Genomic DNA, 26,901 nt, shown 5'->3' on the forward strand with positions numbered 1-26,901 from the left:
AAAATGAGATTTGCACACATGGGCTCAAATGGAATATCTAAGAGACTGATGGAGGATGTAATGTTACCTTGCCCAAAATATAACATATAAAGGTATGTTTACAACATGGATCACCTTTCTATTTCACATATTTTGCATCTGCCCGAATTCTTACAGCCTTGCGGATTATTGCAGCGACTTCCTTTGAAGACACCTTGGTGTAGCTCGGCTTCTTCCCTAATAAGCACAGCAAGGTTAATAAAGGCCTTGTAGCAGGTTACCATGACAAACACCTTCAGATTCAAAAGAAAATGTTACCATGAAAGACAAACTTAACTGAAAGCCCTATTTAATGGGAACATCTGTATTTCGCCTTTAACCTACTGGTAATGCGTCGGTCTTTGGACGAGTTACGTTAGAAACAAGAAAGTATAGGTAGTCTACACGTTGCTGTATTTTAACAAATACAGTCCGTAAGGGAATCCCTAAATAGCATATTGTCACAAATTGCTATGTATATAGTAGCAAAGCGCACAGCATTTTAAATAGGACCCTTACGAATCTACAAACGTCAGAGACACATGGAAATTCTGCTTTTCATAGAAAATGTGGCCAGCTCTGAAAAGATTGGTTTTATTTGGGTTTCAAATTTTCTTTACAGTTTAAAAAGATTTTCTTTTTTTAAAACAGATTGAATAGATGGCTACATGGGTTTTTATTGGTTTACAAGTTTCTTTACAATTAAAAATCTTTTTAAAACACATTCAATTAATCAAATAAATCATTTTAACACAGCAACAAAAATGAACTAAGGGTGAAAAGATTTTACATACATAATTAAATAAGGAAAACTAAACAAGCTTAAACAAAAGATGTTTTGACAATTAATTACAAATAAGAAACTCCAAGCTTTACCAGAATTTAACATAATCAATACAAAATTTAAAGACACAAAAAGTTGATTAAAAATCCCACAGGGCACAGATGTAAAGAAAAAAGGTACATTTTTCTCAGGTTTAGAGCAGGTGCTGAGGTCCAAATGCCCCTCTTGTGGGGGGACCAGTTATTTCCAGTGTAAAGTCTTAATTTGACGGAAGTCCAACAACACACCATCTTGGAGGAGGTTTTGGATACTCCTCCGGAGAGTGACCAGGTCTACAGATGTTTTTTGGTAGACCTTGACGTTCCTCGTCTCCCCCAGGACCTGCTTCACGGTGTTAATGATCCTCCACTGACGCTGGAGCTGGGTGGTCTTGCATCCCCCCGGCGGACCGTAGAGGATGCCCTCAGCCATCAGGGAGGACCTCGGCAGGAACCTGCTTAGGGAGACAGAGAAACAAACAAGGCCCCGGACCCGCCTGGCCACGGAGCACTCCCAGAACAGGTGGTGAATGTGTTCTGAGTCAGTGCATCCGTGGGGGCAGTGTTCAGTCAGGGCTAAGTGCCGGCGGTACATAAAAGTGGGGCGACATTGGCTCAGGCAGTAAGAGCAGTCGTCTGGCAGTCGGAGGGTTGCCGGTTTGTTCCCCGCCCGGGCTGTGTCGAAGTGTCCCTGAGCAAGACACTTAACCCCCAAATGCTCCCGACAAGCTGGTTGGTGCCTTGCATGGCAGCCAATCGCCGTCGGTGTGTGAGTGTGTGTATGAATGGGTGGAATGAGAAGCAACAATTGTACAGCGCTTTGGATAAAGGCGCTATATAAATGCCAACCATTTACCATTTAAAAGTCCTGGTGGGGAGACACCTATGGGCTGTCATCCATTCTTGGGAGCCTTCGCCGGGACGGCTGCGGCGGGAGCTGGAGCCTCTTCAGTCATTTCTCAGGTTCTCTCCTTTCACACTTACGGTCAGTGATAACGTTCCGTTTCTGCTGCGCGTGCGAGAGGGGCATGGAAATGCTTAAATGCACAGTGTCTCTCAGCCAATATTGATAAAATAACAGACTGTACAGTGATTTTACAAGCAAAAAACACAAAGAATGTTCATCAAAGGCTTTTCTGTCAGCAAATGAACTCCTTTGTCCTGAGCAATATTGCCGTATTTTTTTTGGCCTGTCCCAAACATCATCACTTTCCAGGGATAAGTACTCGTTAAATGAGCTTTTCGCACTTGATTTGCCTTAATAAGGCATTGTTGTACAGGTAGCAGTTGAAATTGTACTTACCTCTAGGGTCTTTCAGCGAACTTATCCCTGGTTATGGGTATGCACTTTGTTGTACGTCGCTCTGGATAAGAGCGTCTGCCAAATGCCAATAATGTAATTAATATAATTTAAGGGAACAGTGTTCATGTGTGTAAATATTAGGGGTGAGCGAGTAGTGTGTTACTCGTATCCATTTCTGTATCTGTTAAACCAATTAAATTACACGTATCCATACACGTTACTCACACTCGGATGTAAGCCGGAAGGGCCGTCGTTTAAACAGTCCCCTGTACTACATTACAATTTTTGCTGTACGTTTAAACCAAGACTTTCACCTGAAGCACAACTACTACAGTTTTGCACTGTTATGCAGGTAAATCTGTATTAAAACTTTATCTTAACATAAACGAAAAGCCGAAACCGTCTATATAAAACGATGTGTGCGCATGAACAATTTTACAAGGGACACTTTTGGCTGTCCGTGTTGCTGTCACACTCGCCATTAAAACATACAGCCACGCTGTGGGGTGTACGCTTAAGCAACACATCCATGACAGTTTGTTATATAAATAAAATAATGCAGATAAAAATCACTTAAATAAAATACCGTAAACTTGTGTGACCAGCGACCACACTCCCGTCCAGATCCACGGACCACTAACTCTCACGTGTGTGACAGTACACCTCATTCAATACACTGGGCTTGCATGGATTCTTGGTACGTTTCAAAATAAGTAATGTCAGAACTATCTACCCCGTACCTTGCTGTCGATAAATAATGTCAGAACATATGTTCTGATATATGTGTGAACATATGTTAAATAAAAATGTATGTTGTATGCTAAACAAACCTTTAACGTTTGTAGAACCACTTTTTTATTTTAAGTTCTTTTTGGACGACACAGATAAGTTGCTAATATCAACACGTTTTTGTGACCGTTGTCTTAAGCAACTTATCGTTCAAAGTGATAATATAATTGACTTTGCTTAGAATGTAGATAACTGAATACATATTTCGACTTAATTAAATGTAATAAATGTAAGAAAATCGGAGACGCGGGGTTAAAAAGGAGACCGCGTTCCTTTGTTCCGAAGGAGGATGGCCTTATGGGATCAGCCAATAGAGTCAACTACAAAATTTTGTCTACGAGCAGCCACCAATGAGAATCAGTCTAATGTCGCTCGCAGAGAAGGTCCTGAATATTTGCATACAAACCTTTTATAATGCACACGAACTGGTGAAGCGGGATTATTCTTTTTTTCTGTCTGTGGAAAGATGCCTGAGGCCGCAAAACCTGCGCCCAAGAAGGGTTCGAAGAAAGCCGTTGCTAAGACCGCTGCGAAAGGAGGGAAGAAGCGCAGGAAGTCCAGGAAGGAGAGCTACGCTATCTACGTGTACAAGGTGTTGAAGCAAGTGCATCCTGATACCGGAATTTCATCCAAGGCTATGGGCATCATGAACTCGTTTGTCAACGACATTTTTGAACGTATTGCTGGCGAGTCTTCCCGTTTGGCTCACTACAACAAGCGTTCTACCATTACTTCAAGGGAGATCCAGACTGCAGTGCGCCTTCTGCTGCCAGGAGAGCTGGCTAAACACGCAGTGTCTGAAGGTACAAAGGCTGTCACGAAGTACACCAGCTCTAAGTAAACTAGCGCAATGATGCTTTACCCAAAGGTTCTTTTAAGAGCCTCCCACGTTTTCTATGAAAAGCATAATTTCCACGTTTCTCTAACATGTTGGTTTGTAGTAAACCTATCGGTAGTTATTGCGAAGACGGCACGGTAAATGCATTATTTTCTTGGTATATTTGGTGCGCTGGTCATACACACGTGCATATATACATGTAAAATGTATTGTACAGTATTTTATGGATAACGATTCATAACGCTCTTTAAAAATCCAAACTATTGTGTTAGAGTATTCGTTTCACTGCAGCAATGAAATAGAGACACTTGCTAGCCACCGTACGTAGTGAGATTAAAATAATCTCTCGTCGCCCAAAGACTACGGTTTTCAAGAGGCAACCCGCCCTGATTTAATGGTTATTTTGAATCTAAGGGCTGCCTCGCTAGAGTGTTCACGGTATCCTTCACGGGCCAATTTTGCTTCACTGCATCCCAATGTGCTTCAGAAGTAACAGAACTACACCAGTTCACCGTCAATTGAAGTCGCTGGATTACTCGCTCCTTTTTATCCATCGGCGTATTGGTGCCACAATCTGAAGTAATCATCTAAAATAATCAAGTCGTGCCGCTAACATGAACCAAATATAAACGTTTGTAGAAAACCCCCTGTTGGGATTAATGCATGTGTAACCTATTGTTTGGGCGGCACAGGCATAATGCACAAATGTTCAAGTTATGTGAATATTGGTTAAAGCAAAGTATTGCTCAAGGGGAGTGTAATGTACCTTAGTTTGAATGTAGGTAACAGCAGAGTAACCCACATTAAGAATTAATAAAAAAATGTTTTACAAAGTGTAAGAATGAATGTCTAGCGGATTAGAAATAATAATAATTTTAAAAAACGGCATTTCCTTTGTTCAAAAGGAAGAAGACCGTTCTTTTGTTTCCCCGCCATTCAACCAATACATTTTGTAAATAATGTCGTGCAAAAACAGCCTCCAATGAGAACTGGTCTGACGTCATCGGTAAAAAGCGCATGCAAATTTGCATAGATCGTTGGGCAAACACTTGAAATACGGGACAGGATCGCAGGATCGTCACATTACCGTGCGAAATGCCTGAGCAAGTAAAATCCGCGGCCAAGAAGGGCTCAAAGAAAGCCGTCTCCAAGACTACTGCGAAGGGAGGAAAGAAACGCAGAAAGACCAGGAAGGAGAGCTATGCTATTTACGTGTACAAGGTCTTGAAGCAAGTGCATCCTGATACTGGTATCTCTTCCAAAGCCATGGGTATCATGAACTCATTTGTCAACGACATTTTTGAGCGTATCGCTGGTGAGTCTTCCCGTTTGGCTCATTACAACAAGCGTTCTACCATCAGCTCAAGGGAGATCCAGACTGCAGTGCGCCTTCTGCTGCCAGGAGAGCTGGCCAAACACGCAGTGTCTGAGGGTACCAAGGCTGTAACCAAGTACACCAGCTCCAAGTAACCTGTGATATAGCATATGAAACCAAAGGCTCTTTTAAGAGCCACCCACACCATTTAAAAAAGGCATAAACTCTTCAATTGGTTCTCTTGTTAGTCATGTATCCTGAAATGTAAGACTTAACGCTGTGCTTCTGAGGAGCTAAAAGGCAAGTAAATGGCGTTTATCAGCTTTTTTTTCTCTTAAGTTTAATGGGTTATAAATGATATTTCGGGAAAGATGCCCCCCCCCAAAGAAGGGGGACCTGAAGGACATCTGCAACTGGCGGCCGATCAACCTCCTCTCAGTCGATTATAAGATCATGGCGAAGGCGCTGATGGGGAGGTTCCAAGGCCTGATAACATCGGTGATCGGACCGGACCAGACCTGCAGCGTGCAGGGGAGGTCCATAAATGACAACCTGCTCCTCGCGAGGGATCTAATCATCCACTCCGGGGAGCGGAGGTCCCCCTTGTGTCTTCTCAGCCTCGATCAAGAGAAGGCATTTGACCGGGTGAGTCATGTGTGCTTGGAGAGAGTGCTAGAGAAAATGAACATTCCTGGCCCCCTCCTGCGCTGGACAAAAATCTGTCTGACTGAGATAACGGGCAGAGTGGTTGTCAATCGACAGCCCTCTGCCCCGTTCGATGTCAGAGGTCTGGCGTCAGGCAGGGGTGCCCTCTAGCATCTCTCCTGTACGTCATCTACCTGGAACCGTTCCTCCAGGCCATCAGGGCCAATCCAGGGGTGGTGGGCTATCCACTCCCTGGAGCGGGGGGGGAACGGCTAAAGGTGATGGCGTACATGGACGACATTGCCATCGTCGCCACAGACAGTCGTTCTATCGCTTGTGCCACCAAGGTGTTGGACGTCTTCTGTGAGGCCACTGGCGCCCTGGTCAACAGGGACAAGAGTGAAATGTTTCTGTCTCCACATTGGAGTGAGGAGCTGACCGTTTCCTTCCCTGTGCGTAGGAATACCATCAAGCTCCTGGGGGTGACCTTCCAGGCTGATGGAGGAGGGAGAACCAGCTGGAAGGGAGCCCTCCGCCACGTCCAAAATAAAATCAGGAGCTGGAGTGCACGGCCCTTGACCATGGCGGGTAAGATCCTTGTCCTGAAGGCAATTGTCCTACCCATTCTGCTCTATGTGGGGAGGGTGTTTCCCCCAGACAAAGCCACCGGGAAGCGAATTACCCGGATGGCTTTCCGCTTTGTCTGGGGGAGCACCATGGAAAAACTGAAACGTGTCGCCCTCCTCAAGGAGGAGCGGAATGGGGGGCGGGGGGTCCCAGACATCGAAACCATCATTATGGTGCAGGGTCTGGCCACCCTTGTCCAGAACGTAGGGAAGGTGGGTAAGGCCTCTGGTACCTTTGCCAGGTACTATGCCACCCCCTTCCTCAGAGCAATGGGCTTGGGTGTGCTGGACCTCACCATACCCTACAGCTGGGACCCCCCCTATGTCTATCGAGCCCTGAAGGTCTTTGCCTACAGGACGAATCTGCCCAGGGCTGGCCTAACCTCGTGGAGCTACAAAATGATCATGGCTCATTTAAGATCTGGAGAAATTGTAACGCTCCCGAGGGGGGGGCCCGACCTGGACCCGCAAGTCATCCGGGCAAATGTAACACACAAGTGTCTTACAAACAAACAAAAAGACATTGCCTGGATGACAGCCCATAGGTGTCTCCCCACTAGAACATTTATGTATCGCCGGCACTTAGCCCTGACCGAACGCTGCCCCCACGGATGCACTGACTCAGAACACATCCACCACCTGTTTTGGGAGTGCTCCGTGGCCAGGCGGGTCTGGGGCCTTGTTTGTTCCTCTGTCTCCCTAAGCAGGTTCCTGCCGAGGTCCTCCCTGATGGCTGAGGGCATCCTATACGGTCCGCCGGGGGGATGCAAGACCACCGTGCTCCATCGTCAGTGGAGGATCATTAACACCGTGAAGCAGGTCCTGTGGGAGACGAGGAACATCAAGGTCTACCAGAAAACATCCGTAGACCTGGTCACTCTCCGGAGGAGGATCCAAAACCTCCTCCAGGACGGCATTCTGGTGGACATGCACGGCAATAAGAACCTGGCGAGAGAGAAGTGGGGGGTGGACCACTGGAAAGAATTCATCATATAGTCCACCTCCCCAAGGGACACAGAAGGGACACAGAAGCCTCTCGGGACAACTAAACCCGAGCGGAATGGACTTTCTTCTTTACTATTTTCTTGTCTTTTAATTCACCTTAGTTTCTTTATTGTTGAAATTGATTTTGTTACGTTTTGTAAGGTCTTTTTGGAATATTTTGTAATCACTCTTTAAGTTTGTTTTCATTCTTTTGATGTCTTTGTTTCATTAGTTTAAGTTCTTGATTAAATGATTATTTTGTGTTAATTAGTGTGTTTTAAAAAAAGAAAAAGAATTTTAAAATGTAAAGAAATGTAAAAACCAATAAAACCACAAGAAGGGTTCGAAGAAAGCCGTCACTAAGACCGCTGCGAAAGGAGGGAAGAAGCGTAGAAAGTCCAGGAAGGAGAGCTACGCTATCTACGTGTACAAGGTGTTGAAGCAAGTGCATCCTGATACTGGTATTTCATCCAAGGCCATGGGCATCATGAACTCGTTTGTGAACGACATTTTTGAACGTATTGCTGGTGAGTCTTCACGTTTGGCTCATTACAACAAGCGTTCTACCATCAGCTCAAGGGAGATCCAGACTGCAGTGCGCCTTCTGCTGCCAGGAGAGCTGGCCAAACACGCAGTGTCTGAGGGCACCAAGGCCGTCACGAAGTACACCAGCTCCAAGTAACCTGTGACGCAACAAATGGAAGCAAAGGCTCTTTTAAGAGCCACCCACGTTCTCTATGAAAAGCAGAATAATCGTTTCTCTAACATGTTGGTTTATTGCAAACCTATCGGTAGTTATTGTGAAGGCAGCACGGCAACTGCATTTTTATTTTTTATTTTTTGCGCCATTTGGTGCCCTGGTCAGCCAATTCTCATCTTGTGTAAAACCAAGAAGTCTTCCTTCGGTTGGGTATTCATTGTGGGCGGGAAAGGCAGGGTATAACTAATATACGTTGGTGTATGGCGATGCACGAATACAATAACAATGTTATCGATGGAAAATATTTTAATAAACTTACGCAGGGGTTTGTGAATATGGTGATCATCGCTTGAATGTGAAAATAAAATGCATTCTACTCGAATGACGTAGTACATGTACTATGATGCAAAATAAAAAGATGTTTAAATCTGCAATGTATTGTACTGTCCTTTATGGATAATGATTGATAACACTTAAAAAAATCCAAGCAATTCAAATAAGTCGTTTGACTGCAGCAATGTTACCTGGCAAGAGACGCTTGCTAGCAAGTTTTCACTAGGCTAAAGGCCAACCTGCCCTTATTTAATGATGTCGTCGTTATTTTGAATCTGAGGGTTGCCCGAGTATTCGCGGCAATTTTGCTTCACTGCATCCCAATGTGCTTATTTAAGAAGTAACAGAACTACACCAGTTCACCGTCAATTTTGACGGTGTATTACTCGCTCCTTGTATCCATCGGCGTACTGTTAACACAATCTGAAATAATCAAGTCGTGGAGCTAACATGAACCAAATATTACATTACAAGGCATTGTAAAAATCGTTTATAGAAAATCCCAATCCATTCCATTTCATTTTCATTTATTCCATTTAGGCCCATGTGTGCAAATCTAAATCTAATTCTTGAAAATATTTCTTCTCTTCTGTATCTCTCATTGGTCACATTCTCTTCTGAATTTGATAAAATATTGTCTTGTCCTTTCACTCTTCCATTGGACGTCATATTTTACTAATTTAATGAAACACCTCCTTTCTACCGGAATAAAAGTCAAACAACAATTTGTAGTGGATTATTTGAACATGGTGCAGTTATGTCATCCACATAATTTCAGATGTATATTAGTTCCTGATTTCAAATAAATGTGTTGCTCGTGGAATCTGATCTTTCCATATTACTGACTATTTAAATACAAGCAGTGAACATAGCAGTGAAGGCTACTACATTTATATATAAATCCGATCAGTCTGTGACTGTACTGACAGGATGAGCCCTCTGCCCAACATATTTGACTATTTGATCTGATTGATCCCTCATTACTTTTGTTACCATTCATTCAATAACTATAACACCAGACCAATCAGTGATGTTAAAGTAACTCATGTCTTTCCAGTCTAACCTGTATGAACGCTCTTGGTTTTTGACCTTGTTGCTGTTGTCTTCATACAGAATTTATTTAGCTGATGCTTATGTACAAAATGTAAAAAAGCTAAAATGACTCTATATTCATGTCACTCAAATGGGAAGTTAATGGACTATGACTATACTCCTTGAGTTTATTAATGGCATACGATAAATCCTATCTATATGGAGGAACGAAATCATGATTGAATCAGAATCACCAGCGTTGGATACGCCACCATAAGATTAAGTAAACTATTCTCGCCTACTTCAATAAGAGAGTAATTGTACGTTCCTGATTCGATAGATTTACTCATTGATTTAACATCAGTTAGTTTATTAGTGAAGAGCGCAGCGGTTTCACCTGAGAAAGATAAATAATTCCGGGCCCTGTAGTGATGTGTCGGTCGCGAACGAAACGGCTCTTAGAGCCGGCTCTTTGAAGTGAACGACGGGAGCCGGCTCCTGCCTGGGAGCCGCTTTGTTTTTTCTTTTTTCTGTTCAAGCCGCACGTGATTGGTCAACTACACGATGTGTGACGTGTGTGTCTCTGCACTGAGCTATTTTGGATACTGCTGTATTGAGATATGGCACAGAAGTTGTTTTTTTCCTGGTTTTAAAGGCTGCATTACTGTTACTTGATGTAAATTTATTTATGTGCCAGGCTGTTCTACTTGTTTAAGTGCTTGCCTTTACCCACTGAGTCATTATTATTATTATTATTATTATTATTATTATCATTATTATTATTATTGTTGTTGTTGTTGTTTATTTCAAAAACCGTATTGTGTTATTATTTTGTAAAGTGTGATTCTCTAAGCTTCTCGATGTTGTTTCACTGTAAATAGTTAAAAGTTAATAAATAATACAATCAGAGATGGGACCTTTTGTCTAATTGAATTGGGTCTTTGTTTTTGTACTTTATAATTTATTTTTTGTAGCACTCTGCTCCTTATTGAGTATAATAAGCCATATAAATAATAAACATTTGATATAATGTATGGTTTTTACATTAGTAATTCATTTTACATATAATTTTACGTTATTTTTGGTAATGAATTAATTTAAACACCAAAAAATCTGAAGAGCCACTTGGGAGCCGAAAGAGCCGGCTCTTTTTAGGTAGCCGAGCCAAAAGAACCGGCTCTCTAAAAAGAGCCAGAATTCCCATCACTAGGGCCCTGTTCATACAAATGGGTCCATGATCTACGCTAACAGACCAAATACCAAGAGACACGGACCTGAAACAAACAAGCACGCGGCAAAGGAATATGGAGACATTTGCCGCTCTAACAAGTACTGAGGTGGCTCTTAAAAGAGCCCTTGTTTAGATTACGTGTTCAAACCATCTTAAGCGCGCTCTCCACGAATGCGGCGGGCCAGCTGGATATCTTTAGGCATGATGGTCACTCGCTTAGCGTGAATGGCGCACAGGTTGGTGTCCTCGAACAGACCAACCAGATATGCCTCACTAGCCTCCTGCAAAGCCATCACAGCGGAGCTTTGGAAGCGGAGATCGGTCTTAAAATCCTGAGCGATCTCACGCACAAGGCGCTGGAAGGGCAGCTTGCGAATCAAAAGCTCAGTAGACTTCTGATAGCGGCGGATTTCTCGTAAAGCTACAGTTCCTGGCCTGTAACGATGAGGTTTCTTTACGCCGCCTGTGGCAGGCGCGCTCTTACGTGCAGCCTTAGTGGCGAGCTGCTTCCTAGGCGCTTTGCCACCGGTAGATTTACGTGCGGTCTGCTTGGTTCTAGCCATTGGTCCTTGCTCGATAACTGGTTTTCTGAATCCCGTTCCAGCCCTGGCATGCGCCTTTAAAGCATACCATCCCGAAGCTGATTGGATAAGCTTTTATGGATGCTCATTGGCCCTGACCCTGCCTTCATTCCCCGAGACTATTGGATCGTTTCTTCAACTTCCTTTGCCGCCAACATTATTTTACCTTTCTTTTGCCTCCTTGAAGTTAATAATAATAATTTTAAAAAATAATAAAATAAATAATAATAATAATAATAATAATAATAATAATAATAATAAAAGTGCGGGATGCGGGACTGAGAAAGGTTTTGCGGTTCAATGAGGGACAGATTGATAATGTCCATTCTTTGTTAGCAAAATGTATATTACTGTTATGCGTATATAAATGTGACGTTATGATACAGACACATAGCCGACATCCGTCTGGTGTGTTAAATTTAGATCGCAGAGATGACATCAATCGATTGCATGTCTAAAGTACGGTTTGAGTGCACCATGTTTAAAATAATTGTTGGGGTCCGTTAATTCGCGTAGAACGGAAGGTCTAAAGGCAGACTCTTTTGTCACGGAATTTACTTAGAAGACAAAGTTATACATTTTTTTCAACGGTAGCCAAGTTGAATTCGTTCAAATGGCAGCTTTTCGTTCTTTGTACGGGTGTGGGGTGGCTCTGAAAAGAGCCTTTGGGGGAATGGTTGTTGTGGGAGCAATGTATGAATTACTTCGCTTTCACGGCCTTTTCGGTCTTCTTTGGGAGCAGCACAGCTTGGATGTTGGGCAGTACTCCCCCCTGAGCGATAGTGACGCCTCCAAGGAGCTTGTTCAACTCTTCATCGTTACGTACTGCCAGCTGCAGATGTCTAGGAATGATGCGGGTTTTCTTGTTATCTCGAGCAGCGTTACCAGCCAACTCCAGGATCTCAGCGGTCAGATATTCGAGTACAGCGGCCAGATAAACCGGAGCACCGGCACCAACACGCTCGGCATAGTTGCCTTTACGCAGCAGTCGGTGAACGCGACCAACCGGGAACTGGAGTCCAGCCCTCGATGAGCGGGTTTTAGCCTTTGCCCTCGCTTTTCCACCAGTCTTCCCTCTGCCACTCATTTTCAACGCCTAATCAGAACAGAATAAGGCTGGCTATCGGCAAGTGTCTTCCTTATAGCAACATTCTGTCCACCTATTGGCTGCAGCGTTGATGAGATTTCGTCCAATGAAACCGGCAGACATTTTTTTTTTCGACGGAGCTCACAGCACAGACCAACTGAATTGAATCATTACTTTCTAAAAAGCTGAAAATGTCATTTGCAGGCTTGATGAGTTTAAATACGAGTACAAGATGCTTGGTAACTTTGAACCGGAATATCGATATTCATTCATCAATAATGTATTACGAATGATTGAATATAATGACCAGTAATCGTATTTGAACATATGTTATCAGTATAGGCGACATATTTAATTAACTGGAGCGGTGCCTTATAAAATAAAACGTTTTTTTTTAAAAAAGGAGGAAATATTAGTCGGCTAAATTGCACCATCAAACTTTAAGCCCATATGAAAGCATATAATCAATTTAAATGGAAATTACTTGCACATTCTAGAATGTTTGGATGGCTCTTAAAAGAGCCTTTTATTTGTGAAATAACGTTGGAGACGTAGACCAATTCACTTCTTCTTGGGAGCGGTTTTCTTTGTTTTGACGGGCTTAGCTTTCGCCACTTTTGTCTTGGCTGCCTTGATTTTCTTAGGACTCTTGGTCGGCTTCTTTGCCGCAGTTGCTGCCTTCTTACTTTTCTTCGGACTCTTTGCAGGCTTCTTAGCCACTGCTGGCTTCTTAGCCGCTGTTGTCTTCTTGGCCTTCTTTGGGCTCTTCTTCACCTTAGGTTTAGCGGCCTTCTTCGGTGACTTTTTCGCCACAGGCTTCTTTGCTACCGCCTTTTTGACCGCAGCGGCCTTCTTAACCTTAGGGGCTGCTTTCTTGGCAGGCTTCTTCTTTTCAAGCGCCTGCTTCTTGTTAAGCTTAAAAGAGCCAGAGGCACCGGTTCCCTTAACCTGAAGCAGGGTCTGCTTGGTCACCAGGCTACAAAGGGCCAGCTTTACCCGCGAATTGTTTTTCGCTACGTCGTAGCCGTCGGCGGCCAGAGATTTTTTCAAAGCAGCCAGGGACACTCCACTCCTCTCCTTGGAAGCAGCAACTGCCTTCACGATCAATTCTCCAACGCTGGGCCCCGCTTTCCTGGGCTTGCTTGCAGCTTTCTTCTTGGGAGCCTTCGCCGGGACGGCTGCGGCGGGAGCTGGAGCCTCTTCTGCCATTTCTCAGGTTCTCTCCTTTCACACTTACGGTCAGTGATAACGTTCCGTTTCTGCTGCGCGTGCGACAGGGGGATGGACTTAAATGCGATGTGAGAACCGTGTAGACTCAACCATCCCAGTACAGCGTCTCTCAGCTCCTGAAAACTCGACTCACTTGTGTTTTCTCTTCTCCGATAGTGAGAATATAACACGATCTGAAGTTATTTTACAAGCAAAAAAACACCGAAGAATGTCCACCAAAGGCCTTCTGTCAACAAATTAACTACTGTGTCCTCAGCAATATTGCCGTATTTTCTCCAGCCTGTCCAAAACATCGCCACTTGCCACGGATAAGTACTAGTTAAACGTGCTTATCGCACTCGATTATACTCTCAAAATGAGCAAACATGTCATGTCCTCATTTCTTTTTTTGTTCATGAATAACAGAAGCTCTGTGTAAAAACAGAAAACATTAAAGACCCGTTCCATACCCAAGTGTGGCTTTAAAGCAGGACGTCCATCTTTGACAGTAAAGCACAGTGCATATCTATGCTGAGTTTTCATCCAAGCTGCAGCATATCAAGCTGAAACCATTGTTAGTACCAAACTCATTTCCTCATTAATATACTGCTATGTTAATGGGTCTGCTCTTCCACGTATAAAGTGTGATCTTGTTCGAATCATGCCCATGCAGTTGCTGAATATATGTTTTTCTGATGTCTCATGACTCTGCTTTTTGCGGATGATGTGGTTCTGCTGGCTTCATCGGACCGTGACCTTCAGCACGCACTGGAGCGGTTTGCAGCCGAGTGTGAAGCGGCCGGGATGAGAGTCAGCACCTCCAAGTCCGAGGCCATGGTTCTCTGCCGGAAAACGGTGGATTGCTCCCTCCGGGTTGGGAACGAGTCTTTGCCCCAAGTGAAGGAGTTCAAGTATCTCGGGGTCTTGTTCACGAGTGAGGGTAGAAGGGAGCGTGAGATCGACAGGCGGATCGGTGCAGCGTCAGCAGTAATGCGGGCGTTGCACCGGACCGTTGTGGTGAAGAAGGAGCTGAGCCGGAAGGCGAAGCTCTCGATTTACTGGTCGATCTACGTCCCAACCCTCACCTATGGTCACGAGCTTTGGGTAGTGACCGAAAGAACGAGATCGCGTATACAAGCGGCCGAAATGAGCTTCCTCCGTAGGGTGGCCGGGCTCAGCCTTAGAGATAGGGTGAGGAGCTCGGACATCCGGAGGGAGCTTGGAGTAGAGCCGCTGCTCCTTCGCATCGAAAGGAGCCAATTGAGGTGGTTCGGGCATCTCATCAGGATGCCTCCCGGGCGCCTCCCTTTGGAGGTTTTCCGGGCTCGTCCAACTGGGCGGAGACCCCGAGGGAGACCCAGAGCCCGCTGGAGAGATTATATATCTCTCCTGGCCAGGGAACGCCTCGGGATCCCCCAGGAGGAGCTATAATGCGTTGCTGGGGAGAGGGACGCCTGGAATACCCGGCTTTGCCTACTGCCCCCGCGACCCGACTCCGGATAAGCGGGTGACGATGGATGGATGGATGGATGGATGATGTCTCATGACGCCCTTGGATATTTAGAAAATATAATAAGTAATGTAACACCTTTGGGGGGAAATAAGGATATTACACAGTACAAATGGCATCAAATCAAAATAATAAAGTAAAAAAAAATTAAAAAAAGATTAAAATCTGTTCCGCATGTTCATAAACCATTTGCTTTGGGTGGGCCTGGGTTTTAATCAAAATTAGTCTTTAACCCATGCTGATTATTAAAAGCAATATGTTTTCCTATTTTTCCTGAAAGCCATGATGTGGTGAGAACAGCAATCACTATAATTAACTCACCAAACTGATCTGTGAAGAAATGGTGTCATACTTCAGTTAACATTAAAAGTTAAGGACAACCGTTGATTGAAAACAGGGTTTTGTCATTGCATTCTTCATTTCACAGTGTGCCAATTATATTGACCACATTCAGTATTTATGAATTCACTGCTGTCAGTCTCAGTTCACAAATGCAAAACATAACCAGTTTTCCATCACATATAGTGCATTACGCAAATACAGTATTTACCATCTAAAAGTTATGTTTATGCATTCTTAATATGCATTAGAACATTCATACTTTAGATCATTAATTGATATGTGGCATTAAGAGGATACTAATTTTGTTGAATTATTAATTATTAATCTGGATAAGAGCATCTGCCAAATGCCAATAATGTAATGAATAACAATTGTACATTTATAGAAAATTATATAATCACTGGACAATTCCCGTTGTTTGGAAATGAAGAATAGTTCAACCACTCGGCAAAATCTCAGAACATCCCTTTCCAAATTGCATTTCCATCCAATCCAAGAACTGTGGAAATTACTCCCCATGCACAGCAGATCCAGCACAGCAGAATCACTGGCCATTTTGTGCACAAACTCCAGGGACACTAGTTAATGCCCTGCCCTATCAAATATTTGCCAAAGACATTGCAGATATTTGAGATAATTGAGAGAGTGCAAAAATGTGGAACTCTGTGTCATCTCATGTGGGAAAACTTGTTCATTATAAGAGAGTTGATGTCCTACCCAAAGCATAATAACCCAGGAAACCTCATTGTAGATTTAACAAGAAGAGAGCCATTGATCTTATATTACATTACATTTAGTTTAGTAGACACTTTTATCCAAAGTGACAAAGTTCTTATATTACATTACATTACATTACATTATTGGAATTTGGCAGACGCTCTTATCCAGAGCGACGTACAACAAAGTGCATACCCATAACCAGGGATAAGTTCGCTGAAAGGCCCTAGAGGGAAGTACAATTTCCACTGCTAACTGTACAACAAAGATAAGGACGAGGGCCAAGTTTTTTAAAATTTATTTATTTATTTATTTTTGAACAAAGAAACAAACAACAGAGCAAAAGTGACCAAAGTTCACTATCCAAACACTGCTTACCTAGCTAACTAAAAATACCGATACACAAAGCAAGTCACAGAGACAACAATTAAGGTTCACAGGGAGGTAGGGAGGGATGGGGAGAGGTGCTGCTTGAAGAGGTGTGTCTTCAGCTTGCGCTTGAAGGTGGGGAGAGATTCTTCAGTTCTGACCTCAACGGGGAGTTCGTTCCACCACCGTGGAGCCAGAACAGACAGTAGTCGTGAGCGTGAGGTGGAGGTTCGGAGAGGGGGAGGTGCCAAGCGGCCTGTGGAGGCTGAACGAAGAGGTCTGGCAGGGGTGTAGGGTCTGATGATTTTTTGTAGATAAGCTGGGGAAGACCCCTTAACTGCTTGGAAGGCTAGCACCAATGTTTTGAATTTGATGCAAGCCATGACAGGCAGCCAGTGGAGGGAAGTAAGCAGGGGGGTGACGTGTGAGTATTTGGGAAGGTTGAAGACCAGACGAGCTGCTGCATTCTGGATAAATATTGTGATTATTTATGTGTTTATCGATTATGTTGCACAGATTAGGCCCCATTTATCAATATTTAAGGAATCTGTCTGAAAATGTATGTGTGATCGGAAAAGAACTAACAACTTTCGCCAAATTCATGAAAGACACATAGACACATCTTTTTTCCATACCCATGTGTGTATGTTGATAAATACCAAGTAATCGTAAATCAAAGGCGCATGCACAGAATTTGTGATGAGCATAAATTATCTCCCCTAAAACATCATACATGGAATTTTGGCTTTTTAAAGAGATAGTCGAAAAAAGAAAAAAAGCTCTGTTCATGGAAGTACAACAAGCCAAAAACATACAGTGATCAGCCATAACATTAAAACCACCTGCTTTAACCATTTTCTTCAAAATGAAAAACAGCTGGCTTGACCCGTGACACATGAAAGGTGGGGTGAATGCGGCGCATGGTGGAGGGAAGTCTGAGGCGTACAGCTGTGGGGCTAAGGATCTTAACTATGGGGCAGGGCCAAAGTACTGAGGTGCCAGCTTACATGCATCAACGCGGAGAGGAATGTCTCTAGAGATGAGGAATACCCTTTTTCCAACACGGTAAAGGGGTGCCTTGTACCGATGTGGGTCGGCTGCCACCTTCATCCGCACACTGCAGGTTGAGTCGAGTGGCTTTCCAAGTCCTGGTGCAGCGCCGGATTAAGGCTTCAGCTGACTGGGGAACAGCGGAACAGTGGAGGCTGGTAACCTAGGCAACACTTGAAGGGAGGCAACTTGGAGGAAGAGGAGGTGGCATACTCGCCCCAAGGCAACAAGTGACTCCAACGAGTTTATGTGGCATAGATACTTAAGAGCAGTCTCAGTCACCTGGCTGGCCCTCTCGGTCTGGCGGTTGGTCTGGGGGTGAAAACTGATGACAAACTGGAGGTGGAACCTATTGAAGTGCAAAAATCCTTCCAAAAACGTGCAGTGAACTGTCGGCCTCTATCCATGACTCTATGAGAGTGTAAACACATGACATGATGGATCAGCAGATTAGCCGTCTCTTTGGCCGAGGGGAGCTTAATGAGGGGAACGAAGTGAACAGCCTTAGGGAACCTATCTACAAGGGTGAGAATGGTGGTGAAGGTATTGGAAGGGGGTAAACCAGTGACAAAGTGCAATATGTGACCAGGGACGATGAGGAATGGGGAGTGGTTGCAATATGGGGCCAGTAGCAGGTAGAATGGGAATGTTAGTTATGTGATTAAACTATAAATACCCAAAACTAGTGAATGTTAGTTTGTTAGTTAGAGAAACACATTAGTGTGTTAATATAATTAGTACTATACAAATTCTATGTTAGTCGGGATTAGTATATAAGTGCTATCTACAAAATGAATGGAGAGAAAGCAGGAAACAAGTAAAGCAAGAGGGAGAAGGAATCATGGGAAACTGGAAAATTCCGAAAACCCCCGAAGAGTGAATCACACAGACAGGGTAGTGACTCGGGCTCAGAACTACAGAAAGACACAGACATCACAGGGAAAGACAAGTGCAATGAATAATGAATGAAAATGGAAACCAGACATGAATACGAAAAATAATAAAGTTACAAAAACACAAAATAAACTAAGACTGAATACAGGATGGCAGCATGGATGGTGCAGTGGGTAGCACTGCCGCCTCACAGCAAGGAGGTCCTGGGTTCGAATCCCTGTCGGCTGGGGCCTCTCTGTGCGGAGTTTGCATGTTCTCCCCGTGTCTGCGTGGGTTTCCTCCGGGTACTCCGGTTTCCTCCCACAGCCCAAAGACATGCAGGTTAGGCTGATTGGAGAGTCTAAATTGCCCATAGGTACGAGTGTGTGAGTGAATGGTGTGTGTGCCCTGTGATGGACTGGCGACCTGTCCAGGGTACATTCCTGCCTTTCGCCCAATTTATGCTGGGATAGGCTCCAGCCCCCCTGCGACCCTGTTCAGGATAAGCGGGTTAGGATAATGAATGAATGAATGAATACAGGATCATTACATCACCCCAACCACTAATTTTCAATGCCTAGTCAGAATAACAAATAAGGCTGGTTACTGCGAGTGTCTTTCTTATGCAACATATTGGCTATTGGCTGCAGTATTGATGAGATTTTGTCCAATCAAATCGGAATACATTTTTTTCACGTAGCTTGCAGCACATAACAACTGAATTGAAACAAAACTTGCGCAGTACTCTTAAGTTAAAAATTGAATTTGCAGGCTTGATGAAGTCTAAATACACGGACAGTACAAGGAGGAATCACATGCATATCAAGATACAAAATGAACGTAGGTAAATAAAACATCATAAGATGAAAAGCACAGAAGTAAGTTGTTAGATATGCTGCCATAGGATAGCACCTGGGGACTTTTTTTAGATTACACTTATGCCCCTACATTGGGTGTTCACTGGTAAAGTGTGACACTTTTTTGAAAATTGTTCTATGGACCATTGAAGTGAGTCAAGACTTACTCCAATTATGTATTTATTTTATTTAAATAGGTCCCTATCAACATTCTTGTGGAAAAATCTAGTTAGAATTTATTTCTAAATAAATGCCGTCTTTTACTGAAGTGTAGCATTCAGGTTGAGTGGGACACTTTTGTAGACAAAGTGGGACATTACAAAGTACAACGAAGAGCAGATCAAACACAGAGACAAGTGTGACCATACAGATACAATTGGAACCCTTGAAGAATACATCAACTTATGAACTAGCATCTAGTTGGCAGCTAGAATACCCTGAGTAGAAACATACAATATCTAACACAATACAATACAACTAATATAAGCTATTTTTAAAAACCCATTATTATGCATGTGATTTAAAAAAAAAATGTTTTTTAAAATCTTTCAAAAACAACACATCTAAATTGCATCAAACAACAATTATGTGAGGTGATTCATTGTATTCAATAATTTAATATGCAGCCACCCTACTGTATGAGTGCATTGTGCTGGAAGCAAATGGCTTTGACAAAAAAGTGGGTAATCTCTGCACTTGGTCTAGGAATGGAGACAGCTGTAAAAGTGGACTAATGGAAATGCAATAAACACAGATAATATTCTATGTTACGTCCAAACATATGGGTAAATCTCATTTTTAAACAATTTCTGTTAATTGTTGGCACCCCTAACAGGTATTGTGAATAAAATCAAACAAAGTTAAATTAGCAATGACATTTTACTTAATCTCAGACATGTAGACATTCCTGTTTCACGAGTATGAAAGTATGAAAATGAGTTAAGAAGCATGCAAAAACATTTTTGCCATACATCAGCATGGGAAAAGCCAAAGAACTGTCAATTCAGAAGAGAAAAATGATCATTGACCATTTCAAGTCAGGTAATAGTACAGAAAATAAATACATGGTCAAGCATACCACTCAGCACTGTATGGAAATTGTTACAAAAATGTATGGAATGGATGCAGGAAGAAGACTGTTTGTATCTTCAGATCACCAAGTCTCAAAAAGAACCAAAAAATGGCACCATACCAAAAAAACTCTTTGGGAGTATGGGACAAAGACAGCCCTTACTGAGAACCAGAGCAGGAATTTCATTGGCTGCCACGACGGCCATGACCCGTTGCCCCTCTAAACATGTCATGCTCTGCAGCCACGGTGGCCTTGCTCCCCAGCCCACAGCGTCACAACTGATTTTGCAGTTTCCGCTGTGTCGAATAGGTTGACACATACAATATAATGAAATATTAAGTGCATATATATATACAAGTTTATACAGTTTAAAGCATTTTTAATCATGAAAAAACAGGTCTAAGCAGGTGGTTTTAATTGACATCATCTATCATTAGAAGTGTTTGACTTTTAAACATGACAACTCACCTCAACGAGACATAGTAACATCTGCAGTATAGTACTTTTTCTTCTTTTTTTCATTTTATGTAGAATGTTGTAGCTCTTTGTGTAGATACAAAAATGTTTCATTCATGTTGACAACTTCCTGTTCCACCTCATTCCAAAGGTGCTCCATTGGATTGAGATCTGGGTACTGTGGAGGCAATTGGTGTAAACATGACATCACTGTGGAACCTGCTTGAGGTGATTCATGCTTTGTGACATGGAATATAATCCTCCTGGAAGAATCCATTCTGAAAAAAGGGTAGACTGTTGTCAAAAAGGTCTGCAAAAGGTATGCTGTGGCATTCAAATGATGCTCAGTTGATACTAAGGGCAGTAGCAGTCCAAGTCATTGACATCACTGGTGTATAATCCAGCTATGACACCTTGAAATACCAGCTGCTTCAAAACATAGCTTAAACTGGTCAAACCATGTTGAGTATAGAGTCTAACTGGTCAACCAGCGACTGTGGAAGTCTCAAATACCATTTAACCATTTACTGACAATGAGCTCACAGGAAGTCCGTCCACCTATTCAGAGGATTCAGGAGAACAGAGACAGACTAACATATACACTCAGTGAGCAATTTATTGGGTATTGATTAGACTTAGTATTTATACTTCTACCGCTGTAGCATTTCCAGTTAGTTATGACACGTTGTGTGTTTAGAGATGCTCTTCTGCATACCACTGTTGTAATGTGTGGTTATTTGCGTTACTGTCACCATAGCAAACGGAATGCTAACGTTCGCGTAGTTCACCGCGAACAAAGGACTGATTTACCACAGAAAAGTACATTTATACATTCGTATGCATTCGTAATGCTTAATACTTTCCAACTGGTTTAGGACTCGGAAGACCGCTCTGGGAAAGCTTTTCTTTTGGAATTGATTCACAAAACGATGTGAAACTCGTGAGAAACTAAGAGAAGGAAGAAAAAATAAAAATAAAGACTGCAACGAAGTTCCCAATAGGTTCAAATGGCAGTTCTTTGCGCTTTGTCGAAGGATGTGGTGGCTCTGAAAAGAGCCTTTGAATGGTTCTTGTTGGAGTGATGCAGGAATTACTTCGCCTTCACGGCCTTCTCGGTCTTCTTGGGGAGCAGCACGGCTTGGATGTTGGGCAGTACTCCTCCCTGAGCGATGGTGACGCCTCCAAGGAGCTTATTCAACTCTTCGTCGTTACGTACTGCCAGCTGCAGATGTCTGGGAATGATGCGGGTTTTCTTGTTATCTCGAGCAGCGTTACCAGCCAACTCCAAGATCTCAGCGGTCAGATATTCGAGCACAGCGGCCAGATAAACTGGAGCACCGGCACCAACACGCTGGGCATAGTTGCCTTTACGCAGCAGCCGGTGAACGCGACCAACCGGGAACTGCAGTCCAGCCCTCGATGAGCGAGTTTTAGCCTTTACTCTCGTTTTACCACCAGTCTTCCCTCTGCCACTCATTTTCAACGTCTAATTAGATAAAAGAATGAGGTTGGCTATACACGAGCGTCTTTCTTATAGCAACACTCTGTTAACCTATTGGCTGCAGCGTTGATGAGATTTCGTCCAATCAAATAGAAGACATTTTTTTCGACGGACCTCACCGCGCAGATTGACAGGCAGTTTTATGCATTAACCTGTAGCGTTTGAATGCAATTCTTTCATACCCCATAATAGCTGAAAATAAGCTTAGACTCCTACGCCATATTTATTGCAAAAATTGTTTAGTTTTATGGAATTTATATCCAACTCCAATTAAGCATTAATTGGATTATCAAGATAAACATGATCATGCCACCCATGTCTTGATTATTGTGGATTTATTTTTCACAAAAGCAAATGGCTCAATAATTGGTAAAGTGATCAGAATTAATTAGAAAGCATTAACCATATATTTTATCTGTATTGTCTGGGAATGAGAAAAATAGACTATTTGTTATGCATTTTTACATTTTTGTTTCTGTAGTGCTTTATAATACGAATAATGTCCCGTGTCAATTTGACCAGTGTCAAAATTAAACAGAGAACAAGGGTTAATTATGATTAGTCGAATGAACCATCGCCCATATTAATGTTGAATTCAGTTGGGTTTTAAAGCTATTAATTGAATAAAAGCACGAAACAAGCTATACAAGCCGGTTAAGACCATTGTGACATGCACCCAACTCCACAGGCTGTTACAATACAGCCGCTTCCTCAAATATCAATGATGGATTTTTGCCTCTGATGAAAGGGCGGGAGGCTCTTAAAAGAGCCTTTGTGTAAAGCATCATTTTACGAATTTATTTGGAGCTGGTGTACTTTGTGACAGCTTTGGTGCCCTCTGACACTGCGTGTTTGGCCAACTCTCCGGGCGGCAGAAGACGCACTGCAGTCTGGATCTGCCTTGAGCTGATGGTAGAACGCTTGTTGTAGTGAGTCAAACGGGAAGACTCGCCAGCGATGCGCTCAAAAATGTCGTTGACAAACGAATTCATGATACCCATGGCTTTGGAAGAGATACCAGTGTCAGGATGCATTTGTTTCAACATCTTGTAAACGTAGATAGCGTAGCTCTCCTTCCTGGACTTTCTGCGTTTCTTTCCTCCTTTCCCAGCGGTTTTAGTCACGGCTTTCTTTGAGCCCTTCTAGAGCGCGGACTTTACTTGCTCAGGCATTTCGCAAATTAAAATGAAGAAACCCCAATTCACGTAATTCAAGTGTTTGCGCTGGGAGGCATGCAAAGATATATGCTCTTTTTTTTACCGGTGACGTCAGACCGATTATCATTGGATGCTATTTTCTGACGATACGATTTTCAAATCAATTGGTTGAATATGGCGGATCTGGAAAAGAAAAAGAAAAAAACTAAAACCACGTCTTTCTTCGGAACAACCCCCCACTACATTGTGCGGTTTAAATTCGTCGACTTATTCAATTTTAATAAAATGACTTTATGCAGCCCCATGTACTCCTACGAAGTCTTTCACTGCCATTACCGTTTTGAACAAACATTTGCCTAAAACAATGCTGACATTAAACATTTTGCAAGCAGGGTGACATGCCGACACTTTATACAGCCTCACGCGTTACCTAATCTACAAAACAGGATGCGACGGTTGGAGAGTTCCATTGCGGCCATTAACAGGGACACACAAACTAGGAAATTGTACTTGTCATTGCAAATGTGGGTGGCTCTTAGAAGAGCCTTTGGGTCGTTCCAGGAAGTATTTAAAAAGGCATAAACATTTAACCACCGAAGCCATACAGAGTGCGACCCTGACGCTTCAGCGCATAAACTACATCCATAGCGGTGACGGTCTTTCTCTTGGCGTGTTCGGTGTAGGTGACCGCATCACGAATAACGTTCTCCAAAAACACCTTCAAGACTCCACGAGTCTCTTCGTAGATGAGCCCAGATATACGCTTGACTCCTCCACGGCGAGCCAAACGACGAATCGCAGGCTTCGTAATACCCTGGATATTATCACGCAGAACTTTGCGATGACGCTTAGCGCCTCCTTTTCCAAGACCTTTTCCACCTTTACCGCGCCCAGACATGCTTCAAACAATGGCTTACCACTTCTTGAAAATAAATGCCAGCTTTCAAACCAATAATATATCTGCGCCACGACGACCTGATTGAAGCCTGCAGAAAAAAAGCCACTCAAGCTAAAGCCCGCCTCCAGTACTCCCAGTCTCGCGAGGCATTTGAGGATTTCCTGCATACCAAACAAGTGGTCTGAGAAAAAAAAAATGGCAGCTGCGCCATTCACCCCCTGCTCCACCAGGGGGCCTACCCTGTTGCTGCTGCCCCCCTCTCCGCTGTTCAGGAGGGTTAGCCGGACGGCATTGTGGCGCCGCACACCTGGCTGAGCCGCCGTCGCCATTCCTGCTGGGGGCCGGAGTCCAGCTGTGGGCAGAGAACAGAGAAACGCCTGAGGTTGATGGCCTGTCCCAGGGGGACCGAACATGCAAGGGGGGCCGATGGTTCAGCTCCCCTGCCGCTAGTGAACCTCCCTTCCAATGGGGGGGGCGCCAGGCGTTGATCCAGTACGCAGAAACAGGTCCGGATCCAAATAGCGCCACCGTCTTCTGGGGGGAGGTCCACGGATCCCCCTTTCTGCCTGCTCCTCAGGACTCGTCCTCCGGAGGGGCTCCGCTGGACCTGCTGCAGGGCCTGAAAACCAGAGGGAGAGGCAGAGGGGAGAAACCGGTGAAGGCCCAGCAAAGCTGGTGCAGGCCCGGAGAGCAACCCTTCTGGGCATTCTCTCCGGGCAGCTCTTGTACTCCCCTCTGGCTTTCGGCAGGAAAGCGTTCTGCAGCAGTGGAGCCCGCACCAGCCAAGGTCAAGCCACGTACTGGGAATGAAACTCCCAGCCCATCAGGTTAGGAGGAAAAACCAGGTGGAAAAAGAAGAGGAGGAGCCAGGAAAGAGAGGAAAAAAAGAGAGTTCAGAAGAGACACAAAGCTCTGAGAAGCCTCTCGAAACCAGCCGAAAACCCCCTGTCTACCACTACCATGCCAGTGGTAGGCAACAGGTTAATTTGTGCAGAAGAGAAACCCGAGAAAAATGTCCGGCGAAAACGAAACCGGCTAAGAGTCCGAAGAAGTTTCTCTAAGCTCCATAGATCTTAATAAACGTTGGTTATAGATCAATTAATATCTATATGTGGTATATAGTACTTCATATTTAGCGGCATTTGTATCATAAGGACAAGACCCCTCAATGTTTTTAGCTGAACCCTTCAGGACCAAGGACATGGGTTGCCTTTTAAAGTCTGCAAACATTTGCCAGGAGGATGTATTTTAATTTTCTTTTAATCTGAACATCCATCCATCCATTATCTGAACCCGCTTATCCTAAAAAGGGTCACAGGGGGGCTGGAGCCTATCCCAGCATGCATTGGGCGAAAGCAGGAATACACCCTGGACAGGTCGCCAGTCCATCGCAGGGCACACACACCATTCACTCACACATTCATACCTACGGGCAATTTAGACTCTCCAATCAGCCTAACCTGCATGTCTTTGGGCCATGTCTTTATGGCTCATTTAAGATCTGGACAAATTGTAACGCTCCTGAGGGGGGGGCCAGACCTGGACCCGCAAGTCATCTGGGCAAATGTGACACACAAGTGTCTTACAAACAAACAAAAAGACATTGCCTGGATGACAGCCCATAGGTGTCTCCCCACAAGAACTTTTATGTATCGCCGGCACTTAGCCCTGACTGAATGCTGCCCCCACGGATGCACTGACTCAGAACACATTCACCACCTGTTCTGGGAGTGCTCCGTGGCCAGGCGGGTCTGGGGCCTTGTTTGTTCCTCTGTCTCCCTGAGCAGGTTCCTGCCGAGGTCCTCCCTGATGGCTGAGGGCATCCTCTACGGTCTGCAGGGGGGATGCAAGACCACCGTGCTCCAGCATCAGTAGAGGATCATAAATACCGTGAAGCAGGTCCTGTGGGAGACGAGGAACATCAAGGTCTACCAGAAAACATCTGTAGACCTGGTCACTCTCCGGAGGAGGATCCAAAACCTCCTCCAGGACGGCATTCTGGTGGACATGCACAGCAGTAAAAACCTGGCTAAAGAGAAGTGGGGGGTGGACCACTGGAAAGAACTCATCATATAGTCCACCCCCCCAAGGGACACAGAAGGGACACAGAAGCCTCTCGGGACAACTAAACCTGAGCGAAATGGACCTTCTTCTTTACTATTTCCTTGTCTTTTAATTCACCTTAGTTTCTTTATTGTAGAAATGGATTTTGTTAAGTTTTGTCAGGTCTTCTTGGAATATTTTGTAATCACGCTTTCTTTAAGTTTGTTTTCATTCTTTTGATGTCCTTGTCTGATTTGTTTAAGTCTCTGTTAATAAAATGATTATTTTGTGTTAATCAGTGTCTTTAAAAAAAAGAAAAGAAAAATTTTTAAATGTACAGAAATTTAAAAACCAATAAAACTACCTGCATGTCTTTGGACTGTGGGAGGAAAGCGGAGTACCCGGAGGAAAACCACGCAGACACGGGGAGAACATGCAAACTCCGCACAGAGAGGCCCCGGCCGACAGGGATTCGAACCCAGGACCTCCTTGCTGTGAGGCGGCAGTGCTACCCACTGCACCATCCGTAGCCAACCTCGACTC

At 43.8% G+C, this 26,901-nt stretch overlaps 7 protein-coding genes across 7 annotated transcripts; 3 read left to right on the forward strand and 4 right to left on the reverse strand.

Moving 5' to 3' along the window:
- The first annotated feature begins 3,398 nt into the window (after positions 1–3,398).
- LOC133111242 (histone H2B-like) lies at positions 3,399–3,773 on the forward strand. The gene has a single exon (XM_061221430.1). It carries the CDS (start codon positions 3,399–3,401, stop codon positions 3,771–3,773), a length of 375 nt encoding a protein of 124 aa, XP_061077414.1.
- Positions 3,774–4,865: 1,092 nt separating this feature from the next.
- On the forward strand, positions 4,866–5,325 carry LOC133111257 (histone H2B-like). Its single transcript, XM_061221443.1, has one exon. The coding sequence runs from the start codon at positions 4,866–4,868 to the stop codon at positions 5,238–5,240; it is 375 nt and encodes a 124-aa protein (XP_061077427.1). The 3' UTR covers positions 5,241–5,325.
- Positions 5,326–7,283: 1,958 nt separating this feature from the next.
- On the forward strand, positions 7,284–8,022 carry LOC133111130 (histone H2B-like). Its single transcript, XM_061221277.1, has 2 exons — positions 7,284–7,304; positions 7,681–8,022. The coding sequence occupies exons 1-2, from the start codon at positions 7,284–7,286 to the stop codon at positions 8,020–8,022; spliced, it is 363 nt and encodes a 120-aa protein (XP_061077261.1).
- Positions 8,023–10,788: 2,766 nt separating this feature from the next.
- On the reverse strand, positions 10,789–11,199 carry LOC133111230 (histone H3). Its single transcript, XM_061221421.1, has one exon. It carries the CDS (start codon positions 11,197–11,199, stop codon positions 10,789–10,791), a length of 411 nt encoding a protein of 136 aa, XP_061077405.1.
- Positions 11,200–11,892: 693 nt separating this feature from the next.
- On the reverse strand, positions 11,893–22,241 carry LOC133111282 (histone H2AX-like). The gene is made up of 3 exons (XM_061221469.1): positions 21,854–22,241; positions 20,424–20,433; positions 11,893–12,313 (listed from the first exon to the last, which is right to left on the reverse strand). The coding sequence occupies exons 1-3, from the start codon at positions 22,234–22,236 to the stop codon at positions 11,918–11,920; spliced, it is 789 nt and encodes a 262-aa protein (XP_061077453.1). The 5' UTR covers positions 22,237–22,241; the 3' UTR covers positions 11,893–11,917.
- Positions 12,866–13,542, reverse strand: LOC133111213 (histone H1-like). The gene has a single exon (XM_061221402.1). The coding sequence runs from the start codon at positions 13,511–13,513 to the stop codon at positions 12,866–12,868; it is 648 nt and encodes a 215-aa protein (XP_061077386.1). The 5' UTR covers positions 13,514–13,542.
- A 1,482-nt stretch (positions 22,242–23,723) lies between the features above and the next one.
- LOC133111268 (histone H4) lies at positions 23,724–24,326 on the reverse strand. The gene has a single exon (XM_061221454.1). It carries the CDS (start codon positions 24,313–24,315, stop codon positions 24,004–24,006), a length of 312 nt encoding a protein of 103 aa, XP_061077438.1. The 5' UTR covers positions 24,316–24,326; the 3' UTR covers positions 23,724–24,003.
- Between the last annotated feature and the right edge of the window lie 2,575 nt (positions 24,327–26,901).

Source organism: Conger conger, chromosome 15 (genome assembly GCF_963514075.1).
Source record: "Conger conger chromosome 15, fConCon1.1, whole genome shotgun sequence".
In the NCBI taxonomy this organism is placed as follows: Eukaryota; Metazoa; Chordata; class Actinopteri; order Anguilliformes; family Congridae; genus Conger; species Conger conger.

Excerpts from the sequence above, each read along its gene's own strand:
- LOC133111268 (XM_061221454.1), bottom strand. The coding sequence starts at position 24,315 with ATGTCTGGGCGCGGTAAAGGTGGAAAAGGTCTTGGAAAAGGAGGCGCT.
- LOC133111257 (XM_061221443.1), top strand. The coding sequence starts at position 4,866 with ATGCCTGAGCAAGTAAAATCCGCGGCCAAGAAGGGCTCAAAGAAAGCC.
- LOC133111242 (XM_061221430.1), top strand. The coding sequence starts at position 3,399 with ATGCCTGAGGCCGCAAAACCTGCGCCCAAGAAGGGTTCGAAGAAAGCC.
- LOC133111230 (XM_061221421.1), bottom strand. The coding sequence starts at position 11,199 with ATGGCTAGAACCAAGCAGACCGCACGTAAATCTACCGGTGGCAAAGCG.
- LOC133111282 (XM_061221469.1), bottom strand. The coding sequence starts at position 22,236 with ATGAGTGGCAGAGGGAAGACTGGTGGTAAAACGAGAGTAAAGGCTAAA.
- LOC133111213 (XM_061221402.1), bottom strand. The coding sequence starts at position 13,513 with ATGGCAGAAGAGGCTCCAGCTCCCGCCGCAGCCGTCCCGGCGAAGGCT.
- LOC133111130 (XM_061221277.1), top strand. The coding sequence starts at position 7,284 with ATGCACGGCAATAAGAACCTG. Across the intron at positions 7,305-7,680 it reads TGCACGGCAATAAGAACCTG|GGTTCGAAGAAAGCCGTCAC; the intron begins GCGAGAGAGAAG and ends AACCACAAGAAG.